General features: G+C 49.6%; 1 protein-coding gene across 4 annotated transcripts in view; it reads right to left on the bottom strand.

Moving 5' to 3' along the window:
• Positions 1-24,907, bottom strand: part of LOC119389809 (uncharacterized) — a 202,469-nt gene that overhangs the window by 44,787 nt on the left and 132,775 nt on the right. For 3 of the 4 annotated variants that reach the window (XM_037657200.2, XM_037657203.2, XM_037657201.2), the window contains exon 2: positions 10,500-10,735. In XM_037657200.2, the coding sequence (XP_037513128.1) occupies positions 10,500-10,735 (236 nt within the window). Of the gene's footprint in view, positions 1-10,499; positions 10,736-12,916; positions 13,021-24,907 lie in introns of those variants that run through there. The other variant, XM_037657199.2, reaches the window with a different exon arrangement.

Here is a 24,907-nt window from a genome sequence, read left to right as displayed (position 1 = left end):
CATGCATTGTAAAAGTACAGAAGATCGGGGTACTAGAAGTGAATTAACACTTCTAGTACCCCGCAGATTCGCACAGCACGAGCGTACTGTATACGCCTAAACCAGGACACCAAGGTATTTTAGCAGTGACGGTAATACCGCAATGCAAGTATGGGAACTGCGTACCGCCGTGATCGCCACGTCGTATTCCTTTTTTTTTTTGGTCCGCAAGACCTCTATTAGCAACATTTGACAGTTTTAGTTTAGCAGGCTTAGCGGAATAGCGGGATCGAAATGCGCATGCGCAGTACGCTAAACGCCCCGTAGCGTTTACCATACGCACGCTATTTTTCAGATTTAGTGTTACCGTGTTTGCGTGGTTAACGTAGTGTGTGTACGTAAAACATGGCGGCGGTTTTGGACGCCCGCTCCGAACTGAATTTAGCGTTGATGTGGACGGATCCACTTCTTCCGTAGCAAACGACCGTGTAAAATCGCTTCGTCACTGCTTAGACACTACTAACGAAAGGAAGGAAGCGTATATACACCATATCAGTGTGAGAATGCGCGCACATGTCTGTGCGAGTGTATATATGTTTACAAGAAAAAATAAAGCATATTTGGAAAGCGCACGCGTGCTCCTTCGGGGCGCGGTCCCAAGTATGTGAAGAGGGTATCGGTTGATTGAGAAGGCCGAACAAGGCGGGAGAGATTAGAGGGAACTGAATCACGACAGAAGGAAGCGGTTCTTGGGGCGTGATGCCGACGACAGAAGGGAATCCTCAGGGGGGAGAGCTTCAACCAGAGGATGCGTCGAGCCCTCTTGTACCCCCCTCCTCCCCCCCCCCCTTTCTTCCTATAGTCCCAGGTAAAATTGGGGCGGGGGAGGAGCTTACTGTATCTGCTGTTCGTTTGTGTAAAGCCAGCGTACCGTCCATGAGAATCAGGTCGAAGGTTTAGATGGAGAAGAGAGAAGAAAAACAGGAACGCGCTCGATCAGCCATACGGGATTGGGGAAGCAACCAACAAACCAAAAAAGGAAAAGAAAGTGTTCCTTTTCTTCCGTTCCAAAGCACGCGGGAAAGACCATATGCTCCTTTGCATGGAGCACATATACACGGCCTACATGCACGTCAGAGAAAGAACGCGGCACGGGAGGAGAAAGTGAGCTAGATATGAAAGGGAAAGTGGCCTGGCTTCCGCAATGCTCCCCAAAGCAGCAACAGCATGGGGATAAGTGACCCGTTTCGCATAGCTTCCTTACTTCATCCGTACATAGGAAGCGTGGCAGCTTGCAACGCGTTGTGCATCCCTCAGACTAGCTCGAGCGTAAGCTCTTGAGTGAACAGTTAGCCTAGTTTAGTAGTTAGCGCAGCACGTGGCTAGCTAACTTCTTTTTCCCTAAGGGAAGTGCACAGAGAGGGAAGAGGCACTAAATTAAGTATGCAAATTTATTAGAGCACGCTACGGAGAGTATAAAAGCCGGATACAATCCCCAGCGCGGAACAAAAACAGCAAACGAGGATGTAGTGAAAGCGACGTTAAGAGGAACAAAGAAACACACACAGAGAAAAAAGCTAGAGGTCGATGCCAGGAAAATGTGGGGAGGGGGGGTCATTGAAGTTTCGAATGAAATGCGGAAGTAGATAGGTCCCCCGGTAGAAAGTGTGTGCCCCCGAAAGAAAAAAAAATAACTTTGGGCCCAACGCTCTCGGAGTGGTGCGTTTAGTTTACACGTACGCAGGCTTCTCTGGCCGCGTCACTTCCCCTTCGTACGAGGGCTCTTCCGACCCGGCAGCGGCGGCACCTTTTTGATTAGGGCGTGGCATCTGCACAACAAAAGGCCCGCCGCTAGGTCGACGAGCGGAGCCCCCCCCCCCCCCCCCCCGGAACGTATATAAGGTAAGTCGTACAGTACTAGATAGTATTTGTACTTCTCCGGGGAGGCCCACGCGAGAGCTCCTCTCTTTCCCGACGCCCCTATAACAGCGACGCGTTCTTCTTTTAGACTCGGTGTTGTTTATTCAATCTCGAGGATTCTTTTCAAGTCTACTCTTGTCGCCAACCATCTGTCTAGCCCCGACTACACTGGGCTGCTGCCGGCGCTTGCCGCCGCTGCTGACGGAGTACTTGCGACGGGTGAAGGCTTCCTTTTCCCCGACCCCTTCGTGCGTCAATCTCTTTCGCTCAGTTTTCTTCGAGGGAGACCCGCAGTTATAAAAAGCGAATATGTAGAGCAGAGGAAGCAGCGAATGCGGCGCTCTTCATTCGATGACACCTCTGACACCGCGACTTTTCGATGTGTCCGCGCCTCGTATGTCGCTCGGGTTTCCCTTCGCAAAAGCCCGTCGTCCTTCAGGCGGTATCCCCATTTTTTTCCCCTGCACTTATCCGCGCGATGGTGGAATGCGATGAAGGAGAAAAGAGGAAAGCGAAGGTCTTTTGTCGCTACTTGTCCGGCGCCTTTCGGTCTCGAAGGCTTTGCTTGTCGGGACAGCCATGCCGCTGTGCCTGGATGCGTCCAGGATTCCTTGGACTTCGCGTATGCAGCACGCGCCACTCTTCTTCTCAACACATCCCCCCCCCCCTCTTCTTCCCTCCGCTCTTTCAGCCGCTATCGCCTATTTCGGTTAAGAGGAGGCAGCGAGCAAAACAGAAAATGGCGACGGGGAACGTTAGAAAGGGAGGATGGGTGGGGGGAGCACGAGGCGCCCGAAGAAGATGAAGAAAAGATTCCGTTCACTTTCGGCGCGCGTGCTCGCGAGGTGCGGGAAGAAGAAGCAGACGACAAGGGGAGCGGTTCGTCTGCTACGAGCAGAAGGTGGGGGGAATTGCGAGGCTTAAGGGGGGGGGGGGAGGAGTGGCTGCCCCACGGTTTGAGAATCAGGTCGAGCAAGCCGCGCTTTTTTTCTCTCTCTTCGAAGGCGAAAGTGCCGGCATGCCGCCTCCCCAACCGCTATCGAACACCGCCATCGACAAACAGGAAAACAAAAATAACGACCACCGTGTGCCTGCCTGCCTGCCTGCGTGGCCCCCCGCCTGCATGCAAGCCTGTGCTAGCCCTCACCCAATCGCAATCTGCCCGCGTGAGCGTTCACCTCCTCTTTTCCGCCAAACAACGGTAATGTAGGCTCACTCGCGCGCGTGCAAGTTTTGCACGCGCTGTACGCTCGCGGGGAAGGAGCGCACCCGTGACGGATAAGAGGTCCGTTGAGATAAACAAAATGGCGCCGACGGTGGAGGCCAGAGCAGACGACGCCCAGAGGTGTATGTGAGTGCGTGCCGGCACGAATTCCATCGTCTGCTGCAGATCCCTGCGCTGTTCGTCTGCTAGAGCTTTTGTCTGTTAGTTGTTTTGTCAGCTGCTGTGTCTATACAGGAAACGTCGCTCGCGCGCAAGCTCGTGCCGTAGACAACACACCTAAACCCACGTTTTATTTGCTTTCATCCCCGCATAAACGGGGACCGAAATAAAAGCTAATATAAAGCGGAAAGAAAGAACCCTCTTTGGAGATCCTCGTGCGTATATTTTTTTCCTCGGCCCTCTCAGACACGCTGTCTGCACAAGAGAGGGCCGACAGAACTGCGATGACGCAGCTGACTTTCGCTGTTGCCTGTTCTTCGTTTGCACGAGCAAAGCACGGGGTGGTATGGCGGCGGCGGCGGCGGCGGGGAGAACCGCACTGACCTAGATTTCCCTCCTCTTCACTACCTTTTCAGAGTATTTATTTCGAAAATTTTTCGCCCGCCGGGGGGGATTCGAACCCAGAACGCCGCCTGGCTTCTCATCCTCCGTCCTCTTAAAAATGTTGGCGCCTCCCAGTGCCCTGAAGCCGCCTTCTGTTAAGCTACGATGCCATATGCATTATTTTCTTCCAACGACTATACCAGCGCGCGCAGTTTCCGTTATTACGACGACATTTTGCATGCGTACGCGGCGGCGTTTTATTTCTTTCGATTATTTTTTTTATTATTACAGTTTGCAGCTACATCCCCACATTTTCCAAAGCCCCATCCTCCACAGCGTTGCCAGACGAGAGCTTTTTTTTTTTACTTGTTTGTAACAACCGCCGTTGCTCGGGTAAGGCAAGCTGCCGTTAACGGTACGGAAGCGGGCGGCGGTACGGGATCGCAGCTTGAAGCCCGAAAACGCCACATTCCCGCAGAATGACTGGTCTATTTATAACGACCGTCGAGCTAGACGCTGGAATTATCAAACAGTGCCTTCTTTATTGTCTCTTTCGAGGCAGAGACATCGGCGGTGAGTTTGGTACGCGGCTTCCGCCTCGAATGCAGCCATCTATAACGCGTGTGGCCTATATTACGGCACCGGAGACATGCAAGGCCACTTGAAATCGGGTAAGCTCGTCTCAAAACTTTGCGAAGCATCCCACGTCGCAGCCGTAAACGCCGAAACTCGAATGAACGAGAGATCATTCATTGTTAGGAATGCGGCGTCACAACGTTTTAAGTGTTGTGAGCTATTGCTAGCTGGTCCGTAAGCGTGTGGGAGTCGCAAACGAGGACCGGAAACAGCAGTCAACTCTGTACATCCTTCAAACAATTACTTCTCAATTTTATTTCTAATTGTAGAGAACAAAAAAGGTTTCCCATTGATATCTACAGGCAGTTCTGCTTGGAGCCGGAATACTTCTCTTAGCTTTCCATCTATGTAGTTCAAAGCGTCACGCAATCGCTATATTTAGAAGATACGCGGACATCTCCCACTAATCCACTCGCGTACGAGGGGAGATTCCCAGCGGTAACGTGAGAGCATGCGCGAGTCACGGAGTAAACCGGATGCTGACGTCACCGCCCGAGGAAGAGCTCATCCGGCTGCGATTCGATGACGTCATCGTGCACCGTCGCAGTACAGCCGCGGAGAAACCGCTCGACCGGTGGCGCTGTCCCCGCATTGCTTTTTGCCCCCGCTTTAGGGTGAAACTTACGTTTTTGTTTAACATTTACTTGTGTACAAGCATGAACTGTGCGTAGAGGAAACAACACAAAAAAGAAAACAGCTTAAAAAAGAGAAGGGTTGGGGAATGAAAGACTGAGGGGAACTACGCAGGCGCCATCCGTGGAATGCTTATCTTAAAAACGCTCTTAAGATCAACGTTCTTTTGAGGCGCCAGTAGAGAGTACAGAGGGGGGTTTTGTCGGTGTTCCAACGAGAAAGTGGCCACCCAGAGCGCGCCGAGAATGCAAGGGAAACACATAAAGAACGCGACAAACAAACAAAAAAAAAACAGAAAAAACAAAGCTCGCTTCTCCTCGCAGAGCCAACTTCACTTCGTAGTAGCGCTTTCGTAACCCGCCTCTCCGTTGGATTCGCAACATGCCGCCATTTACAACCGCTCTTTCTCTCTTATACGATGAGCTCACTCGTCCATTCATTAACTCGCGAAGCAACGTAAGGGCGTATCGTTATTTACTTTCTTGATGTACGAGTCCGAGCTCAAGAGACCAAAAGGCGGGCAAAACCTCAGAGCAAATGGGTATATCTGACGTCATACTTTTTGCCTGCGGTTTTTACGAAGCTTTGCGTTAAAGGCACGCGTTTCGTCGAGAAGGCACGCAGTGCGCGTTCATGTCATATATATAATAATTGTTGGGGTTTCACGTCCAAAAACTTCGATATGATCATGGGGGCACGTCGTACTGCGAGAGCTCCAGAAATTTTGGCCATCGGGTAGTCTTTAACCTGTACTAACATCGCACAGTACACGGGCCTCTAGCATTTCACCTCCATCGAAATGCGATCGCCGCGGCCCGGATCGAACCCGCGACCATCAAGTCAGCAGTTCCACTAATATTTCAAGCATATAAACTGTTTCTCTCCACGGATGGCCAGTTAATATATCAAGGAACTTCGAAAAAATTAGAACCTCTGAAAGATGCGCGAATTCCACGGGTCTCGCTGTGACCTGATAGCGAACCAAACGTCCTTGAACATCTCTACACAGAGGTAAACGACCCCGGAGAAAAGAAAGTGAAAGTTGCAAGTCCGCCATTCAAGGCACGCATACGATGCTACGCGAGAGCTCTTTCAGTGTTAGTGCTTTCTTGAGCTCACGCAGCTGCCAAGGCCGTGCCCGAGTGCGGCATAGCTTCCGAACCAGAAAAAAGGGGACTCGCTCGTCACTGCCGGTAGGCGGCGCTCACAAACTGAATGGAGTCCTTCGGCGCAACCTAGCGGGTCTTTTTCGGAGAAAAAGGTTTTCGCTCTAGAAAAGAGAGAGAGAGAGAAGAAAGCTGTGGTTCAACGTTACCTTTACCACGGAAAGGGGAAGGGAGGGGGGGATCACTATCTAACTGGCGCTAGCAGCAAACGTTTCGTTGGTTCCCGGACTCGTACGATGGTATTCCGGATTTCATCACCGGTCCTACACACAACAAAGGCTGCTTGACGTGTGTTTGTGTGTCAAGCAGAGCGGCTTACTTGTCCAAATGATTCGTCACCATGCTTTTGTGCGTGTGTGTGTGGTTAGCATTCTGTCCTCGGTCACCAGCGAAAAACGTAGGACAGAAGCGCAACGGACCTCCCTCCCCCTGCCCTCCCTCCCCTGATGCTCTCACCCTACTCTCTTCCTCAGGCTTCAACCCTAAATCACCGAGGCCCGTCCATCTCAACCTAACCGCGGGAAGTCGGCGTCGTCGTAAGAAAGGCTTCTTTGCCGCAGAACACGCGGCGCGCAGGAGAAGCGATTGCCTCCTCCCGTCGACGCCATCTCCCGCGGCGTGCGAGCCCTCCCGCAAGAATGGCTCGTCTGGACAGCATGCCGCACGCATGCCGCTTCAAGGAGAAGGAGTAGTAGGCTGCTATTATGTACGCAGGCGCCAGCGGGCAAGCAAGCTTGCGACCAAAGGCAGAAAGAGAGCGAGAGAAAACTACGGAGAGAGAGAGAGGGAGAAAGACTATGCTGCATATAAGCGCACGCACCACGTCACTTGTGGAGCCAGCCCGTCGACGGTTTGAACGAGAACATTGCGCCGCTCGCGGCAGATACGATTGTGTAGCGCGTGCGCGCACCTGCGGTCCCTTCGTTGGACGAGAAGACCGCGCGCCGCGGAAGCATTATGAGGCCGCACCCCCCCCCCTCCCCCATCTCCTTCACGAAGGACACAGATGAGCGCTCGCATAGCGGGGGAGCCCGCTTCTTTCTATGGTCCCTAGAGCTCGCTTTCTCGCCCCTCTCCTCCGAAGCGGCAGCCAAACGAAAGAAGACCTCCTCGCCGCTTTCACTTTTCACTCCAAGGCGCTTGCACTTTCCTTCGCCGAATCTCCTGACCGCCGTACAGGGATTCCGCCCTTTCACAGTTCGAACGGACCTCCTGACCCAGCGACCTCGTAGTAGCGCGGCGTAGTATAGTAAGCATAGTAGGTAGAATTGTCGTCAAGAAGGAAGCAACGGTCCAACAAAAAAAGGGGGGCAACGGGGTTTCGGCGACCCATTCCGCTACTAGTGGATTTCGCCCCACCCGCGCGCTTCAACAGAAAACCCCGTTGTGCTCGAGCACTCGCGCGCGCATGTGTGCACGCGTGTGTGTGTGTGTTAGAGAGAAAGAGAGAGTGGTTTCGACCTTCCCGTATTTCGGGTACGTGTGCACCTAGAAAATATTTTACTACGGTTCAACCTTGAAGTGTCCGTGACGCAGAGCTAAGCTGAGCTGAAGGTTGTCGACCAAGTCAGCGTGAAAAGTACTACTACCTGTGCGTTTGCACAGGTAGTAGTACTTGCACCCGTTGTCTATGTAAGTTCGTAAGATCGTGTTTTATGGTGTTCTAAGTTTTATACAGCGAATCTTGCCTGCAATAGAAACCGAACGTACGTAACCTATGCGAGCGTATAATTGTCAATCAGTCATTAAGACCACTTCTTTTTATCTATCCAGCTTGTCCAATACATATCTCGATGATCTAACAACCCTTCTTAATGGAACTAACGTTAAATGCGTTACAATGTCGTTGTTGCTAAACAAATCCAGCGTTTTTCGATACTGACATCGTGTATCCTGGTATTTTTGAGTCAGCAACACTGCTAAAGCCGACAACAGAGTTGTATGAGTAGCGCTTACAAAAAAGAAAAAAAAAAAACAGACGCTAAATTTTTTTTGTCGACCTCAAAGGTTAACTTTAGACGCCCGATCACCGGTAGTACGGTTCTTTTCAGAACAAAAGTTACAAGGTTACAAGAGTTTTAATCAATATATCTAAATGCAGGGGGATTCGTTTTGTGGTGCCCGTGATGAAGAGATATCAAATTACATGCCAGCTTTGGAAAATAAATACCTGGGAACAATTGCTGTGCAGAAAGAGAGAAAGGAAGGAAGGAAAAAATCACATTTGACACTCACTCACTGTGCGTCTTCACTTAAAAGTTTTTTTTTTTTTTTTTTAGCTACTGCTGCCTTCGTTTATCTTGAGAACGCAATAAGGAGGTTCGAAATAAGCGGGAGGCGTTGAAGGGATGATTCGACAACAGAATTACGTCACGTGTACGACAGCGGATCGACGCTGGTAACCAGCAAAGATCAGTCCGAAGAAACGTACCGTGGGGATCTCAACGATAAGTCTCCGTCCACATTTACGGAGCTCCGTGCAAAAAGACACGACAGATTGGCTACAGAAATCCAATTTTCTCTGGAACGGAATTCGGCTATACGAAACGCTGGATGTATTACCGAGTGAGCAATATCGAAGCTTGGCGATATCAGAAAACGAAGAGAAAGCATCCCGCGATCGCTTATTGGAAGAAAAGAAGAAAAACGTTCCGAGAATTTTCAATCCGAATCGCGACAGAACGCGAAACGAGGACTCGAAGAGACGGGATACACGGATCAGGAGATGCTGCTGCTTTTCTCCGGTGGCGCGAAATGAGACAAGAAGATTGCGTAATGTTACCCGACGTTGAAGTTTCGTTAAAGGGGTTTGGTTCTGCAAGAAAAGGGGTTAACAATCGAGAAAACTGCTTCGACAAGAATGCTCGCGAAGGTTAGAAGAAAAATCGTGACATCGTTATCAGTTTAACGACAGCGATCTTATTGAGACACACATCTGACACAAAGAACAACACAGACCGCAAGAACGACTGGTCCGGGCCACTTTTCCAGCTTGTCCGTGTCGCAATAAAAGAACACGCTGTCGTCGTCAAAGCGACAACGAATAGACAACTAGGTCATCGACGTATTTTGAGCATTACATAATTACAGTTCATGTTATCAAGTGTTACTCTAACGAAACCGCCCGCCTTCATAGCGTAACTTTTTTTTTTTCTTGTTACAAGCTAGTCTATAATACGATCAAAAGAACACTTTTCTTTACTTTCCTTTGTTCCGTCTATTTACATGTATATACTCGTTTGGTTAGCTTAGCAGCTTCCCTTTTTCTTGAGACAGATGACTTCGCAGTCATGTTGTCATACTTCCCAACGAGAACAAGACACAATATTATAAACTATCGCGCGTGGTATAGGGACGTGTTGCGGTCTGTACGGTACTGCGTTGTATTTTCCACATATCCTTTCAGACAGTTAATTCTTGCGGTGACCGTATTGTCCGTAAATGAAATCCTTTGTGAGATGATGTCAGTTTCCCACGTTGCCATCTCCTCGCCGGCTTCACTACCTCGACAATCGGTTCACTGGCCTTTACGTTACGGATGGAACAGAGAGAGAATAAACGTCTTTATTTGAGAAGAGAGCTTAGGAGAGGCGTCCTTTATCCAGGACGCCTTGAGCTCGGGCCGCGTCCTGAGCGCTAGCGACCAGACTTAGCTGATCGTCGAGGTTGGAGCTGGCCAAGGCTCTCTACCAAAGCCCGTTGGTGTGGTAAGGGTTGGGTGGTTTTAATGGGAATTCTGTGCACTCGCCTACTACACGCCGAAGAGACCCGGGTTCTCCGCAGAAACGTCATTGCGGGGAGAATTGTTTATGGTCTACGAGGTGATTTCTAGTTGAGTGTGATAATTCGCAGACCTGTGGAGCGCGAAGTGGTCTATCCAGCTCTCTAGGTAGTGACGTGTTGGGGGAGGAGAGCGAGAATACGTTCTGCGGGTTAGCTTGTAATTCTGTGTGATGCCGTGGAACGAGACAATAGAGAATGCTTGCGCTCGGACTCTGCTTCCTCAGCGTCGGCGCGGAATCTCGCGCGACTTTTATGTGGAAAGCTGTACGATAGAATGCCTACTCTAATACCGGTGTAAACGGGCACTGTTGATCGCGATCAGGGCCAATCCGGATCGGATTTCTTGATCACGGTAGGATATATGGTCGCTGCTACACGGACCAAACTGTAATCCTATATTGAGCTTGGCGTAGACGTCAGTCAAATCGCGATCTGGCTCCCGGATCGCGATGCGCTGAATGCGATCGTCTTAATCCCGAGTGGGCCTGATTGCGAATTAAAGGTGACCGTGTAGCAGCACCTGATCCGGATCGGCCCTGATCGCGACTGAAAGTGCCCGTGTGACACACCGGTATAAGAAACGTTGCTATAAAGGCTGCAGACAGGCGGCTCACCGGAGGGTCCCATGACGGCGAGCATCTCCCCGGGTTTCACCAGGCCGGAGACGTCCTGTAGCAGCGCCTTGGAGCCGCACGAGACGCTGAGGCCGCGGAAGGCGAGCTCGACCGGCCGGGCCGCGGCCGCAGCCGCGGCGGCCGAGGACGAACCATGGCCGCCCCCGCCTCCGCAGCCCGCGCCGCTGCTGGAACCTTGCGCCAGCCGGCAGCCGCCGCTCGAAGAGCTCTCCAACCTGCGTCATCGAAGCGAGGGCAGAAGATGATGAGCGTTTTCGTGCGAAACAAAACAAAACGTGGTTACACGGCAAAATCGCTTCATTCGAAATACCTCCTTATGCGAACTTCTATACCACGTTCTGACCGCAACGCTATGTAATCATTCGTAGTCAGTGGAGCGACGCCAAGACGCTGATGCGTAGTACGAATCATGGGCAATCTTCGTGATACAGCCTCTTACATCTAACTCCGAAGTATTGGAATGAAGCCTCGATCTCTAATGTCTAATCTGCATTCTTTTCGTCGGTCAGCCTTCGATACATTAATCAAATCACTGAAATATGTGGTTACTTTACATACGGATCACTCCTTCCTGTCATCATCAACCCTTTTCCTGTTTTCTCCCAGAGAATACAAACTAAGGCCAACCTCTATGCCATTTTTTAATAAACTCTGTTTTCTTCCTACTAAACACAAACATCGCTTACACGGAAGAGTACTTCCTGTCCAGATTGGCGTTACGAGCTCATAAAGCACTGTAACAGTAGTGAAAACATCGTGCTGGATGCCGAGAAAATCTTACTCCCTCATTTTTGTGCATTCACCACCGGAACCATGCTCGGACGTGATCCGGAAACAGAGCATTTTGCAGTCATGTTCTCATGTTTCCCGCATGCGAACACGACACATTAATGTAACCTATCGCACATGGTATAGTCACTTGTGGCGACAACTTCAAAGTACGCATGGGGCACGTCAGTGTGATTGAAATACATGCCCACTTCTCACTCGTCATCTAATGAATCGTACAGTACACGTATCATTGTTGAATTGCACACCAAATAAGCAATTACCGTTTTTTTTTTGCGTTTCACAAGGAGGGCATTCCCTCGCCTCTTTTTTTTTTTTAATTTACGACCATTATTCGTCTAACTAAAGCGACACTTCAAGAACTATTTCCCTGTAAACTCAAAGATGCCTTAAGATATGTTGGTTCAAATAATAATTAAGACATTTCTGTACGTTTTACTATTGGTCTTTGCTGGTTATGTGTAGTCATTTTTAATGTGTACTGGCATCTTCAGGCAATCATCTCGCTTCATCGTTATCAACCTAGCCGCATACAGAAAGAACGAAAGCTAGCAATGTATTCTCTTGTCACTCATGCACACCTCTACTGGATACTTCAAGACGACTAGTAACTCTGCCCGTGGCCCAATAATCAAAAGAAAGGAACAATACAGAAGACGTATTTCGTCATCTGTACGATCCTTGCCAGCTTTCAAGGCTACCTAAAGATATGGTTACCTAAAGAAATATTAGATAACATGGTTCCTAAAGCTTATATGTGGCTTCTTTGGAAAGTCTTAAGAAAGCTGCTGATATCAGTTGCAAGCACAGACATTTAAAAAGTAATGCCTCTATTTATAAGGATCTTGTATTACTGTGTAGAAGCCCTGGAAAACAGTTTCACCTGCCAAACAGTAAAGCCACTTCAGCGCATAGCTTGGTAGCTTTACAGAGAAGCCAAAGTTACGGGGCGCGTACGGAGTCAAGTTTTCGCGCGTTATGGTGCAGTACAACAACAAAAGAGTAAAACCTTACACGTAAGGATCTGTAGTGAAATGGTGTCGACCAATCGACGTTATTCCGAGGGAAAATAATCAGGCATCACTTGCAAGGAAGCCCACTTCCGCCAATTTATAACTAAAAACAAAATATTGCGATTTCCTTGACAATCACTGGAGGGTACCACTCACTCGGAGCATTTACGAACGAAATTCCCGAACATGACAACAACGAGACTTAAACGCCGATAAATATCACGCGCTCAACAACAAGCAGCGCCTAATTACAAAACTCTACTCAGTAGCGCTTGATTGAACTGTGATAGTAAGCAAGAAACGCTAGTCAGGAAAAGCACAAAACATACAAGGAAATAAAGGATGCAGTGCCACGCGATACATAACAAACTCTCCACTAACAAATCGCGCAAACATTAAAGTACAGCACAGGAAGGAGGAACAGTTACTGTGTTTGAACTGTGGTGGTCGGCGAGAAATGCCCGTCAGGGACAGCACACAACTTATTACAGGAAAAAAAAAAAAAAAAAGAAATGCCACGCGAGATAGAACAATCTTTCCACTGGCGGATCGAAAAAGAAAAATGCAGCACCGAAAGGTGGAGCATTAACTGACCCGCATCCCGGCCTCACAACGTCCATCTTCGACACGTCTCCCTTGCCGAGCAGCAAAGTCACGTAACCGGCCAGCACGCGCGGCGGAGATCCCGGCACTTGCACCGACGTCGCCTCGGCCGACGCGGGCCCCATGACGCACGCTTCCCGAAGAGTCAACGCGAGCCTCTTATAGCAGAAAAAGCACCACCGTTCACACTGTGGCGCGGGAGCGCCTACAACGCAACGCAGCGCGCGCTCACACAACACACGAGAAAGGGGCGCATCTACCCGCGTGACACGGTCTTGGATCGTCACGGCGCTCCTACGAGGCGTAGGCCGCTCTGCAGCTCCTCTCCGCCGGCACCGCTCGCATTCGCGTCGGCGCGCGCACTACTGACTCAATGACCGAGCAATCTGCGCACCGAGGTGGCGGCGCCCGGCAGCCATTCGCCTTCCTCAGTTCTTTTCTCTCACCCACTCGTCCTCCTCCTCTCCCTTCGCGGTCATCGTGAGCTTCCTCCTCGCACACGAGATGACGGACGACGAGAAGGAGAGAAGGACAAGCCGCCGCCTCCTCCTCACTTCAGAAGGTTTTTTCGCGTAGCTTCGGGACGACCACCACCACCTTGCGTTTCTTCTGGTTCAGGGTACGTAACCCTCCTCTTTCCCCTCCCTGCCATCGGTGACGCAGTGTTACCCGACCGATTGTCCCCTTCCTCCTCCGCGAACAAAAGAAACTCTCCTCTCCCTCTAATACCCTCCTCATTCCGCTGCGTAAACGCGGAGTGCAGCGGCAGTTCTTGTGCCGTACATGCGCACGCGACCCCTCCAGCCCTCACCCCTCCAAAAATTCCTTTACACGCTAGAGCTACCGGGCTGGGAAGAACGTACCGGGCCGGTTCTTGCGCGCACACGCGCACACACGTTCGCAACGGAATAGTAGTACCGCTGGAATGGAACTTGCTCGAGTTTACATGGGCTCCTAAGTTGAGTTATGGTGAACTCAGAAAAGTTTCCGAGGAATTCCCCGGGTAACAGCGTCACGGGCATTTTCACGTATGCCCCGGTCAAAAAGTGGCAAATGAGGCCGGTGAAATTTCGTATGGGAAAGATCTCTCGGAGAGATGAGCCTAGATGACTCAGCTACGCAAGGCGTTGGTTCGGTGAAGACTTGGAGTGGCTACTCCAGCGCATACCGAACAAGTACGTGCACACGCACGCACACGCGTGCATGCACACATTGAGACTTTTTTTTAGTGTCCTCGTTTATACGCTGGAACACAGTGATAGTATTCCAAGATGTCATTCGACATAGCCATGCGCGCGTCACCGACAGGGCGAAAATTCCAGGACAACGCTTCCTAAAGGAACTCCACGCAGAAGTCTTTATTCAAGCTACCCAGGATTCTAAGGTCTCAGGACCTTTAAGAAGGAATGACAGCAAATCATTATTGATGCATGTGATTCATTCACTCTCTCCTCTCTCTCTCTCTCATGCTGTCTTTTCGCGGAACACCTCGACCGTGTGGGGTAGCCAAGCCGAACTACACCTCTGGTTAACCTCTCTATACATTTCTATGTATTCTCTTTTTCTTCAAGATACATATACCAATGTATTCTCTTTTTCTTCAAGATACCTATACCAATAAGCCCGAATTACAAAACTACAGTCGAGTGAACGATGGAATATTGACGGTGAACGCCGCAAACACGATACCATTCAAACAACGTTAGCTAGCGGCCCACTGCAGCCATTCTGTATCGAAGCGACTTGATCGTTCCCTGGACAGCAGTCCATTGATAACAGAGGGTGTGTTGCCCGAAACGCTTGAGATGTAGATGCCTAGAACCTCTCTTGCCTGGCAACAATAGACAGATTTAGTTGGGCGTCCGCAACAACGTACGGACGCAGCCTGCCAGCCATTTCCTATGGCAGGCTGCGTCCGTATGTTGTTGCGGACGCTCAACTAAATCTGTCTAATATATACGTTTAAGTTACAAACGTAACGGGAACAAACACTAATTGAAGTGTACTGAAGCGTTCTTCTGGTGCATGGGAAATTGAAATGCACTTCTTCGTAACGCGTATGTTTTGAGACAGTTCCACTACCTCGATAAATCCTTCGTAATGTTTTCGCTTCGGTAATCTGAAATGGTACCAAAATCGTAAAACCAGGCCCTGGCTATTATTAGTATCGCTGTTGGGCTAGTTGGTGGATGTTTCACGTGAATAGTAAACACTGAGTAACACACGTCTGTCTACGTGTTTCTTTGTGTTCCTGCGTGGTCGCATTTTTGGCGCCAAGTTTACTATTCATACTTGGCTACATTGTTCCGTTTTTCGGCAAACGAAAGGAATCTTTGCATCGAGCACGAACAAAGGTGTCGATATCACACACAAGCCAGGGTGCATTGTCCGGAGCTTTGATTCACAACGCAGATGGCGTGCCAGTGAAAATAATTAACGAACGGGACAAGCTTCCACAACTGTTCAAACTCGAAGAGAACACGTGGAAACCTTATCGCTACGGCAGTGCCTGTGCAAGCACGCGAATAGTCCGACCGAGGACGCGAACATTTCAATAAGAAACGAAGGCTGCCAGGAAATTAATGGCTAGACCTTTGCAAATGTAAATGACCGGAGCCCCAGTACAGGCAGAATCGTGTTTCCTTCTCTTTTTTTTTTCATTTTTCTAGACACTTCAAGTCAGTGGTATGCTCGTATTTTTCTGCGAAACTGGAGGTCATATAATACGCACTGGCTTCGCACAGCACACGGACCTTCGCAGCATATCGACTCCATCAAAATGCGACCGCCTCGCAAGGGATCGAACCCGCGCCTTTTCGGGTCATCAGCCGCGCACCATATAACCACTGAGCTACGGCGGTGGTCCCTCCCAAACTTCTAAGGAATGATTGCAATATTCTGTGTCAATGTACTTCTATCGAACTGTTCGATAATTCGCCCTCGCGCTGCCAACTGCTAGCATTTTGGTCGGCTCAACTGAGAGTTACAGCCGCGAAAAGGCGTTGGTCCCGGGTTAGATGCCAGCACCAGGACGAGTGTTTTTTTTTTTTTTTTTTTTTCGACCGAGAAGCCTTCCATTCTGAGAAATCAGTGCGGATATTCTTGTGGCTTCGTGCTACAAAGGGGAGGGGAGAGAGAGAGAGAGAGACAGAGAAGCAATGAAAGGGAGGTAGCAGTGAAAATAAACGTCTTCACGAAAGCCTGCTTACGGAGACAACAATAAACAGATAGAACAAAAAAGTGGAGGCGAGAAAAAGAAGAAGAAGAAAGGACTTCGCCGCTGGAACTTTCACTCTTAGCGAGCGGCGATAACGGTTACAGCTTCCTCGGTCAACTCCACCGAGGTAAAACGACGGCACTTGAGAAGCGAGCTAGCGACGAGCGTTCGATCCCGTCCGCGCGCACTGTTTCGCGTCGCAGCTCACTGCAGGATGGGGTCAATGAACGCGATACTAGGTGTCCGCCTCGACCGCTGCTAATCTCGCGCACTTTCGGACTCGAAGACGACGTCCAAAGAAAGAAAGAAAGAAAGAAAGAAAGAAAGAAAGAAAGAAAGAACGTTGTTACGCAACCGTCACGAGACCCGCGCTCCGAAGCAAGCGGAAGGGGAACCGCCCGCTGTGCAACCAAGAGGTAACACTTAAAGTTGCAATGAGTGCACACTTAACTGAAACACACGCGTGTAAAGAAGAGCACGTGCGAATGGTCACTAGTTGGGGCAAAACTACGGTACTGTACTGCGGTACCTGTATATGCTACTGCTTTGTTTTCCTGCCAACTGTGTGATACATTTACTTCTTGCGCTAACTACACTGTCCATAAACGAAATCCTTTCTGGGATCAGAGGCGGCCCCCAAAGAGCAAATATAGTCGAAACATAAGACCTAAGTTTTCCGCCTCCCTGCTTCACTCCTGTGTAAACACTGTACTCCTACGTACAAGCGTCGAAGTGGCGAGTTGACATGACACAAAATGGTCTATCTGACTCTTTATTTCAATGCCCGAGGACCCTTTCTCGCCATAACTCCCTTTCCAGAGCTAAACTGCGCAGTATTATGCAAGCATGCAACGAGAAGGAAAGTAAGACAATACCGGCTTCGATACTGCTTGTTCTTTTTCTCGTTTTTTTTTTCTTCTTATGATGTATTTGCGAGCGTTGCGTGCTGCACGCAACCATCGACTATCGTCGTCGTTACTCGCATCCTGCACGTCCCGCACGACCGACCATCACGCGATGTACCGAACAGCCTATTACAGTACACACGCTGGCCGCCGGAAATGGAGGCTGCTGCACGCAACTGCATATACGATCAAATAAGGAGGCAAGAAAGAGTTGCAGGTTGCTACACAACCCCTTCGATAGGCAAGAGTCCGAGAAGTTTCAAAAAAGAAAAAAAAGAGTGACTGAAAGTTTCCCAGGCTTTCTTTTCTATACAGCTGCATGCAATAAGAGAGAGGCACGTGCACTAAATTATTCAGGGACTGACGCAACGTTTCGACGATGAAGAAAAAGTATGAGCTGTCAAACTGATAGCGCCACTTTGTGACGTCAGTACAGGGCTCAACGAACGAATGCCATTTTTTTTTTCGGTTTGCGTGCCCGTTTCTAAATCAATTACGCACACAGATGTGCGTGGCATTTCAAGCGGCAGAAAAGTTCCCGACGATAACATCGTAGTCATTATGAGGCCCATATCATGCCAAACCGTATTATATGCTTGCCGCTAGACTACTGTATGCAAATGACGCCAAATGATGCGGAAAAAACAACCGCAGATGTGCGTTCTGGCAAAGTCTTCCTTTTCTTTCTTTCTTTTTTTTTTTTTTTTTTTGCTCGGAGTGAACAGTGGATTTTCGTTTTACGAATTGCACCAACGCCAATCGACATCATCGGATCTCAACGTTTATCTAATTGGCGCACGCTGAAATAGACAGTCATCTCATTGCATTCTTACACACCCCCCCCCCCCCAAAAAAAAAAAAAAAAACCCTTTCCAAGTAGCTGAGTGGTGAGTATACATATGGTGAGCTACACGATCAGCTCAAGGTCACGAACGTTGTTTTATCAAACAGCTTAATAAGCGTTAGCGACAAGCGATAATACACGATACTATGCCACAGTAAGCGAAAGGCTTATATTCGATCATTTTACCCGCGAGGTAAAATCGTAAGACGATCGGTGCACTTCGTTTTTAAATTTTATATATATATATATATATATATATATATATGAGCGCTTTAGCATAGTGACACGTCTACCACTAAAATGGATAGGAATACTTTTTTGAGCTCCCGGGGACAGGTGCATCCCTCACTCATTACGTGACTAGACAGATAGAAGACTATATACCATACACTTCTGAGCGTATGACGCCTGCGCCCGTATGAGAGAAATAAAAACTCGAGCGGGGTGAATGACCGACGGCGCAGTGCGGACGCCGCAGCAGGTTATTGTACTATACACAGCGTCTCCCGCATGCAGGAAGCGATGATCGGCGCCGGGGGGAAGGGGGGAGGGGCGGGGGGGGGGGTCTTTACGTTTCAGGCGCGCTTCAGATTGCATTGTTTCCGGGCTCCTCTATATAACCCTGCCGCAGGCGGAACAGAAATAGAACAAGAAACCACGCGCCGCTGCTGCGTTTCTCTCGAGCGTTGTTGCTGCAACGTTGGGGCCGTTCGAAACACGCTCATGTCATTCACCCAAGGCAGCCTATTTTTTTTTAAAGAGCATCAGGACAGCAGCGGACAAGTTTGATTGATGGCATCGCACGCTTACACGAAACCGTTAGCATTGTACATATGTGTATAGAAGAGTGACGAAAGTGTTATGAATACCTCGAGGGCTTCATTTATCTATGTATCTACATATGTAACTGCATCTGGCCATCTGCATCTACCTATCTACATATGTCTATATTCTTATCTACATAAGCAGCTACCTCTGGCTATCTGCAACTGCCTGTGTACCAGGTCCGTAGCCAGGGGGGGGGGGGGCGCCCCCCCCCGAAATTTTGGTGAAGTATGTGTTTTTACAAAAAATAAATAATAAAAATAGGTGTTTTTCTCAAAAAGTCAAGATTTTCAGCAAGTGCCCCCCCTCCCCCCCCCCGAAAAAAATTCCTGGCTATACGGGCCTGCTGTGTACATCTAAGTATCTACAAATGTCCATTTGTACATCTGACTATCTGTAGATCTGGCTGTCTCCATCTATACATGGGGCTATCTGTATGTGGTTATGTGCATGTGGTTATGTGCATATGGCTATCTGCATGTGGTTATCTGCATGTGGTTATCTGCATGTGGTTATCTGCATGTGGTTATCTGCATGTGGTTATCTACATGTGGTTATCTACATGTGGTTATCTGTACAGCTGCCTATTTGTGTGCCCATACACCCACCCATGCATCTGCAGAAAGTACATCTGGTGCGTCCTTAGGCAGGAGAGAGTTACACAAAAGGAACCCGCACAGTGGTAATATTTAGTAACTGCGCTGAGCCGTTAAGGATCCCTATTTGGGGATACGTAACGTTCACCTTTTTAAGTTTTCGACACAAAAGTGACCTTAACCTTCCCATCCGATCTGAATGCAGCAGCCACGGAAGGAAATCGAACCGGCAACCTCGGGCTCAGCACTAGAGAACGTATCCACACAGCTACTGAGCCACAGTGGCGGTTTTCTTCTAGCGGCTAACGTGGGCTTCGGCGAAAACGAAAGTGCTTCAGTTGCGTCGGTTATCGCGTGGCTCTCTTTTTTAAGAGCTGCGGCAAACGGGGCGGTAGTGTGTGTGTGTGTGTGTGTGTGTGTGTGTGTGTGTGTGTGTGTGTGTGTGTGTGTGTGTGTGTGTGTGTGTGTGTGTGTGTGTGTGTGTGTGTGTGTGTGTGTGTGTGTGTGTGTGTGTGTGTGTGTGTGTGTGTGTGTGTCTGTGTGTGTGTGTGTGTTGCACAAACAAACCAACAGTTCCTGTAGAACCGGAAAAAAAAAAGCGTTGCTCTCGTCGTCGTGGCCGATAAGACGGAGATATGGGCCAAGCGTTATCGCAGCTGTAAAGGAAAAAAAAAAGATAGATAAGACATCTCACGGCAGCGGTGAGCAGTTTCCGCTACTCGAAGCGCGTCCGCGGGACACCCCCAATGAGCGCGTGTCCACAAGCCGGCGCCGGCCGGTTACGAGAATATGACCACGCACGTGTGTGCGTATGCGTGCATGCGAGCCAGTTCTGCCGTTGTTCAGTGGCTGTGTATACTGTGTTGTTGATTTCGAGCAACGCCTCCTTTATAAAAAACAGGCATTGATTCGAGGTAGTAGGTTCGATTCCCGGTCGCATTCCGATGGGGACGCGGCATGCAAGGATGGTGGCGTACTGCGATTTGGGCGCGCTGTCAACACTGTAATGCCCACAAGAAGTCCTGCCTGAAGAAAAAAATCGTGTAACGATACGCTCACAATTTCTGAAGACTGCATTTGAAGAAAAAGTAAAATGTTATTTGAAGTGTAATATAATTAGCATAAGAGTTCATATCAAAGTTGGATGGAAATCAGACAGCGAGCGACGATGTGCGTCACACCTTCATAACCGCCATTTTGGCGAGTTATATATAATATTCAAAGGTAACGGTCGAATTAGACTAAGCCCGTTCCATTCAGGTTTCATTACCAACCAGGAAACAAGATCAACAATATTTCTTGTACTCTCTTGACGAAACCATGCGCAAGGATTTATATACACCTTTCCAACACCCCCGTAACACCAACCCCAGGACGACTCACACCCCCGCCCCCCTCTTCACCCTAAAAAGAAAACAAAATACTCACGCCAACCATACACACCTCCCTTCTTACAGACAGGCAGTCATCTATCTACTTACATAGTATTGTAGTACCCCCCCCCCCCCCCAACCAAGTCGAAGTTCTGGATAAACCCCTCCATGCACCCCATGAATGGCGAAGCATTTTCGATGACAGTTTCCGGGGACACTGTACAGCAACTCATGACTTTGCATGCTATATCGTTGAGAGCAACCAAATATTGGTCCCTGAGTTTATCATGCTCAAAAATAGGAAAGTATGACTATGAGACGAGGACGGGAAAAAAAGTGAAGAAACTAAATAGACGGCGTCAACGGACGATCGAGGGCCGAGTTTCAGAAGCGAGGTCGACAGCCTCGCGACGACGAGTCACCACAGCGGCGGCAACCGGAGATGCCGAGAAGAGGGCTGGTCCAGAAAAAGGAGACCGAAAAAAAAAACAAGAAAGAAAAGCGACGAAAATGAAAGAGAATATGCATCATGCATCCCTCGGAAGCTGCGGAGCCAAAGTGCGGCGGGGCAGACGCCAATGCGTGCAGCCTCGGCAATCCGAGAACCGCGAGCCCGATCAGGAAACGAGACTGCCGCGTGCAGCATATACAGAGAGATGAAGAAGAAGAAGCACTAGAGCACGCGCTAGCGGGCCGGATAGAGCTGCGGCGAGCGACGAACGACCTCGACGACGACGCCGTTGGCACTTTATGTGGGGCTCAACAGCGTTTGCGCGGCGATGCAGAAGAGGATGCGCGCGGCGCAGCGCGCATGCCGCGAAAAAATCTCGGATAAGTGGTCGACGCGCCTCGTTTTAGGCACATGACTTTTTTTTTTTTTTTTTGCTCACTGGCACGCGGCGCGAGTGGCTTTGTGTGACAGAGTGGACGCGTATATGGATCGCGTAAAGCCACTCAGCTTCCTTCCATCCATCCATCCATACCCCCCCCCCCCTTCTCCGCGCGCGCGCACACACACACACACACGCACGAAGGCACACACGCAAGCCGCGACAGCCAAGAGCCGGCCGTCGCACCACCATCACTTGACTCAAAGATGGGCAGTAGCGTGAGAGGGGGTGCACGCGAGGCCCGTGCAGACTCGCTGGCGTCGCCCGACTTAAGTGCGATTTGTTTAGCGCGAAGGCCTTGCGCATATATCGAGGACACCCCACGCCCCCCCCCCCTCCTCCCCCTTCTTTTCCTCCCATTTTCCTTCGCGAGTGGGCCACATCTATTTTACGGAGATCATAAACGGTCATTATTGTGTAATAACGACATCTCTTTGCATATTGTTCTTATAATGTGCATCTTTGCAAAGCAGTACCTTATATTTCTGTGCCAATGACACTACACTGGAACTACTAGCGTTTCATCACAGTTGCTATAGGGCCAAGCTGTATATACCAGCTTCTGCAAGAACACCTCTACCATCCATTTTTCAGATTATACTTTAAGAATGAATAAAGTGATTTGAATGATCGATTGATTTATTGAATGAATGCAACATGCATATGCCCACTCCTCCCTTTCCACACTCCCAATCGGCACAGTCCATTCTCAAGTTCCTCAAACCTCCCATCCGAGCTTTCTCTAGAACCATCGCGAAGGCCTCGAATCAAGCTCGCACTCAGCGTTGGTTCGTGCACACAGAGATTGTCCCTGCCCTCCACTCGCGTGGTTTTGTTTCCGGGGGGAAATAAGTGCGCGCGTGCGTATGTGTGCGTACGTGCGTGATTGGCGGGGTATTCAAACGCGCGTGTGTGGTTCAGGGTGGGGGATCAAACGCAGGCGTCGAGGGGTCTTCGAGTGACGCAACGATAGCTAGCAAGCGAGCGAGCGACCTCTTCTTGACTTGCGGAAGTGAAATGCGCGCACCGACCTAACACAAGCATGGCACCGGGACGTGCGGCCACAAAAAATGCGCTTCAACGAGCGGCCACTTGAAATCGACAGATCAGAGCAGATCTCGAGGCGCCAGTGGAATGCGACGGCGTGAGTTGAAAAGACAACGCGCAGCAGTTCGTCCAGAACTTTTCACGTCCCACATTTTACGAGAATGTGCATCTGATGACATGTGTTATCATCGTCCCAGATATCGTTAACTGAAAAAAAAAAAAAAAGAATGAGCCGGACATGACGGTGGAGTCCCGGTTACCTTCAAAAGAGACGCCCGGTATTCCGAACCATCCTCCCGAGTTGGTGTCGCGAGCAACGTCCTCGATATCGCGAAAATGTGCAGCTTATATCGTTGAAAGGTCACAACTATACCAGATCGAGCCTGTTTCAACAAGCAAAAAAAAAAAAAGCATAGTTCCATCGGAATAAATCCTGCCAAGAGATGACCCAATCCAAGTGGCTGCTGAATGCGATAGGCACAGCAGAACACAAGTTCAGCTTACATTTAAAGCAGTAGTTCATACAAATACACACTCCTTTAACCCCCCCCCCCCCCCCCCAGGAGTATTCTGACAGCCCCTAACCAATCTTTTTCCTAGCAGAGAACACCCTGCATCCCCCCTCCCCCATCCCCAAGATATTGATAGACGCCTGCGTTAAAGCGCGACGTTATTGCATTCTACAGAAGAAGCGCATGTGGTCACTGCTGCGGGCCCGAAACGTAAGCTGAGCAAACCAAAGGGCGCCCCCAAGTGAAATAAACATATATAATACCGAATAGAGGAAAATACGGTGCTTTTTGTCGCGTGCCTTCTCTCTTCATAATTATCTGACGAAATGTGTACTGCAACCCAGCGCCACCAAACACCCTGCTAACGGATATGTGACAGTACACGCTTCCCTAAACAAATACACGCTCTCCAACCCACAACGACACCCCCCCCCCCCTTCCTTCCTCCAGGGCCTTCTGGAGCTTCTGCATGCAGACAGCAGTTGACTGCGGAGCCAAATTCCCCGGAAGAAGGAATCACGACGAGTCGGGAAGCGGCAAAAGCTTATCGACAAGTCGCAGCCGCGTCGCGGCTTGGCGAGAAGAGGAGCAACTGTCGTATACCCACACCAAGCACACGCATCTCTCGAAAAATACATTTCTCTTAAAGTCAGCGACGGTCGGCTTTTCGTGTTGCACGGTTATATACGCTTCCTCTTCCTCACGGTGCTACATCCCGTACAAAAATGTATGTAGACAGTCTCCAGACTGTCTAAAAATGTATTTAGACAGTCTATAGACTGTCTAAACACCCTTTTGTAAGGGATACTGGAAACGAGCCATGTACACTCTCACAGACTAATTAATAATTAATATCTGGGGTTTAACGTCCCAAAACCACGATATGATTATGAGAGACGCCGTAGTGGAGGGCTCCGGAAATTTAGACCACCTGGGGTTCTTTAACGTGCACCTAAATCTAAGTACACGGGCCTCAAACATTTTCGCCTCCATCGAAAATGCAGCCGCCGCGGCCGGGATTTGATCCCGCGACCTTCGGGTCAGCAGTCGAGCGCCATAACCACTAGACCACCGTGGCGGGGCAACTCTCACAGACTCAAAAGTCTATGAAAAGAGAGCACGGGAGGTCATTGAAGCGCACACCAACAGGACGGCTGCCTATGGCGCGTGTGTGAGCGTTCCGTCAAACGAGCTTTGCCATAATGATATCAAACTAATAAGTGATCCTACAGATGACGTCGGCAGGCAGGCCATCATAGGGTTCCTAGATGCGCTCGCCCCCCTCTGCTTCGCTCTGTGCATCACAAAAGCAGGCGCGCAGAGCGATGAGGCTATATACGTATGTGGGTGACTGCGGTTCCCGGCCAGGGCCAGCGGTTTCAAGAAGTCATTTTAACGTATGGTGTAGTATGGTGTATGGTGGTTTCAAGAAGACGCGCGCATCAAGGAACCCTTAGGAATCATATATTATCACTGCGCTTGCGTTTAGCCTATCTACATATTCCCTGTTTCTCACCCCAATAAACAGTTGCTATGGTTTGCGCCGATGTTTTGTGCACGTCTTTTTATCGCTGTGTTCAGTTCATTTTTGTAGCCTCGAGCAAAAAAAATATAACCATATATTCTGCTACACGAAAGGATTGCAAGAGGGCGATGCAGCCCCGTCCGTGTATACCAGCGGCGTCTGTATTTAGTGCATAGTAAACCACTCTCCAGATTGTAAGCTGTCGGTGGCTCCACGGTGGCCGGGAACCGAGTGTACTACAAGGCGAA

The sequence above is a fragment of the Rhipicephalus sanguineus genome, chromosome 4, assembly GCF_013339695.2.
Source record: "Rhipicephalus sanguineus isolate Rsan-2018 chromosome 4, BIME_Rsan_1.4, whole genome shotgun sequence".
Classification (NCBI taxonomy): domain Eukaryota; kingdom Metazoa; phylum Arthropoda; class Arachnida; order Ixodida; family Ixodidae; genus Rhipicephalus; species Rhipicephalus sanguineus.
Note: the sequence above shows the minus strand (reverse complement) of the source record. Positions and strands in the feature narration are given on the sequence as shown.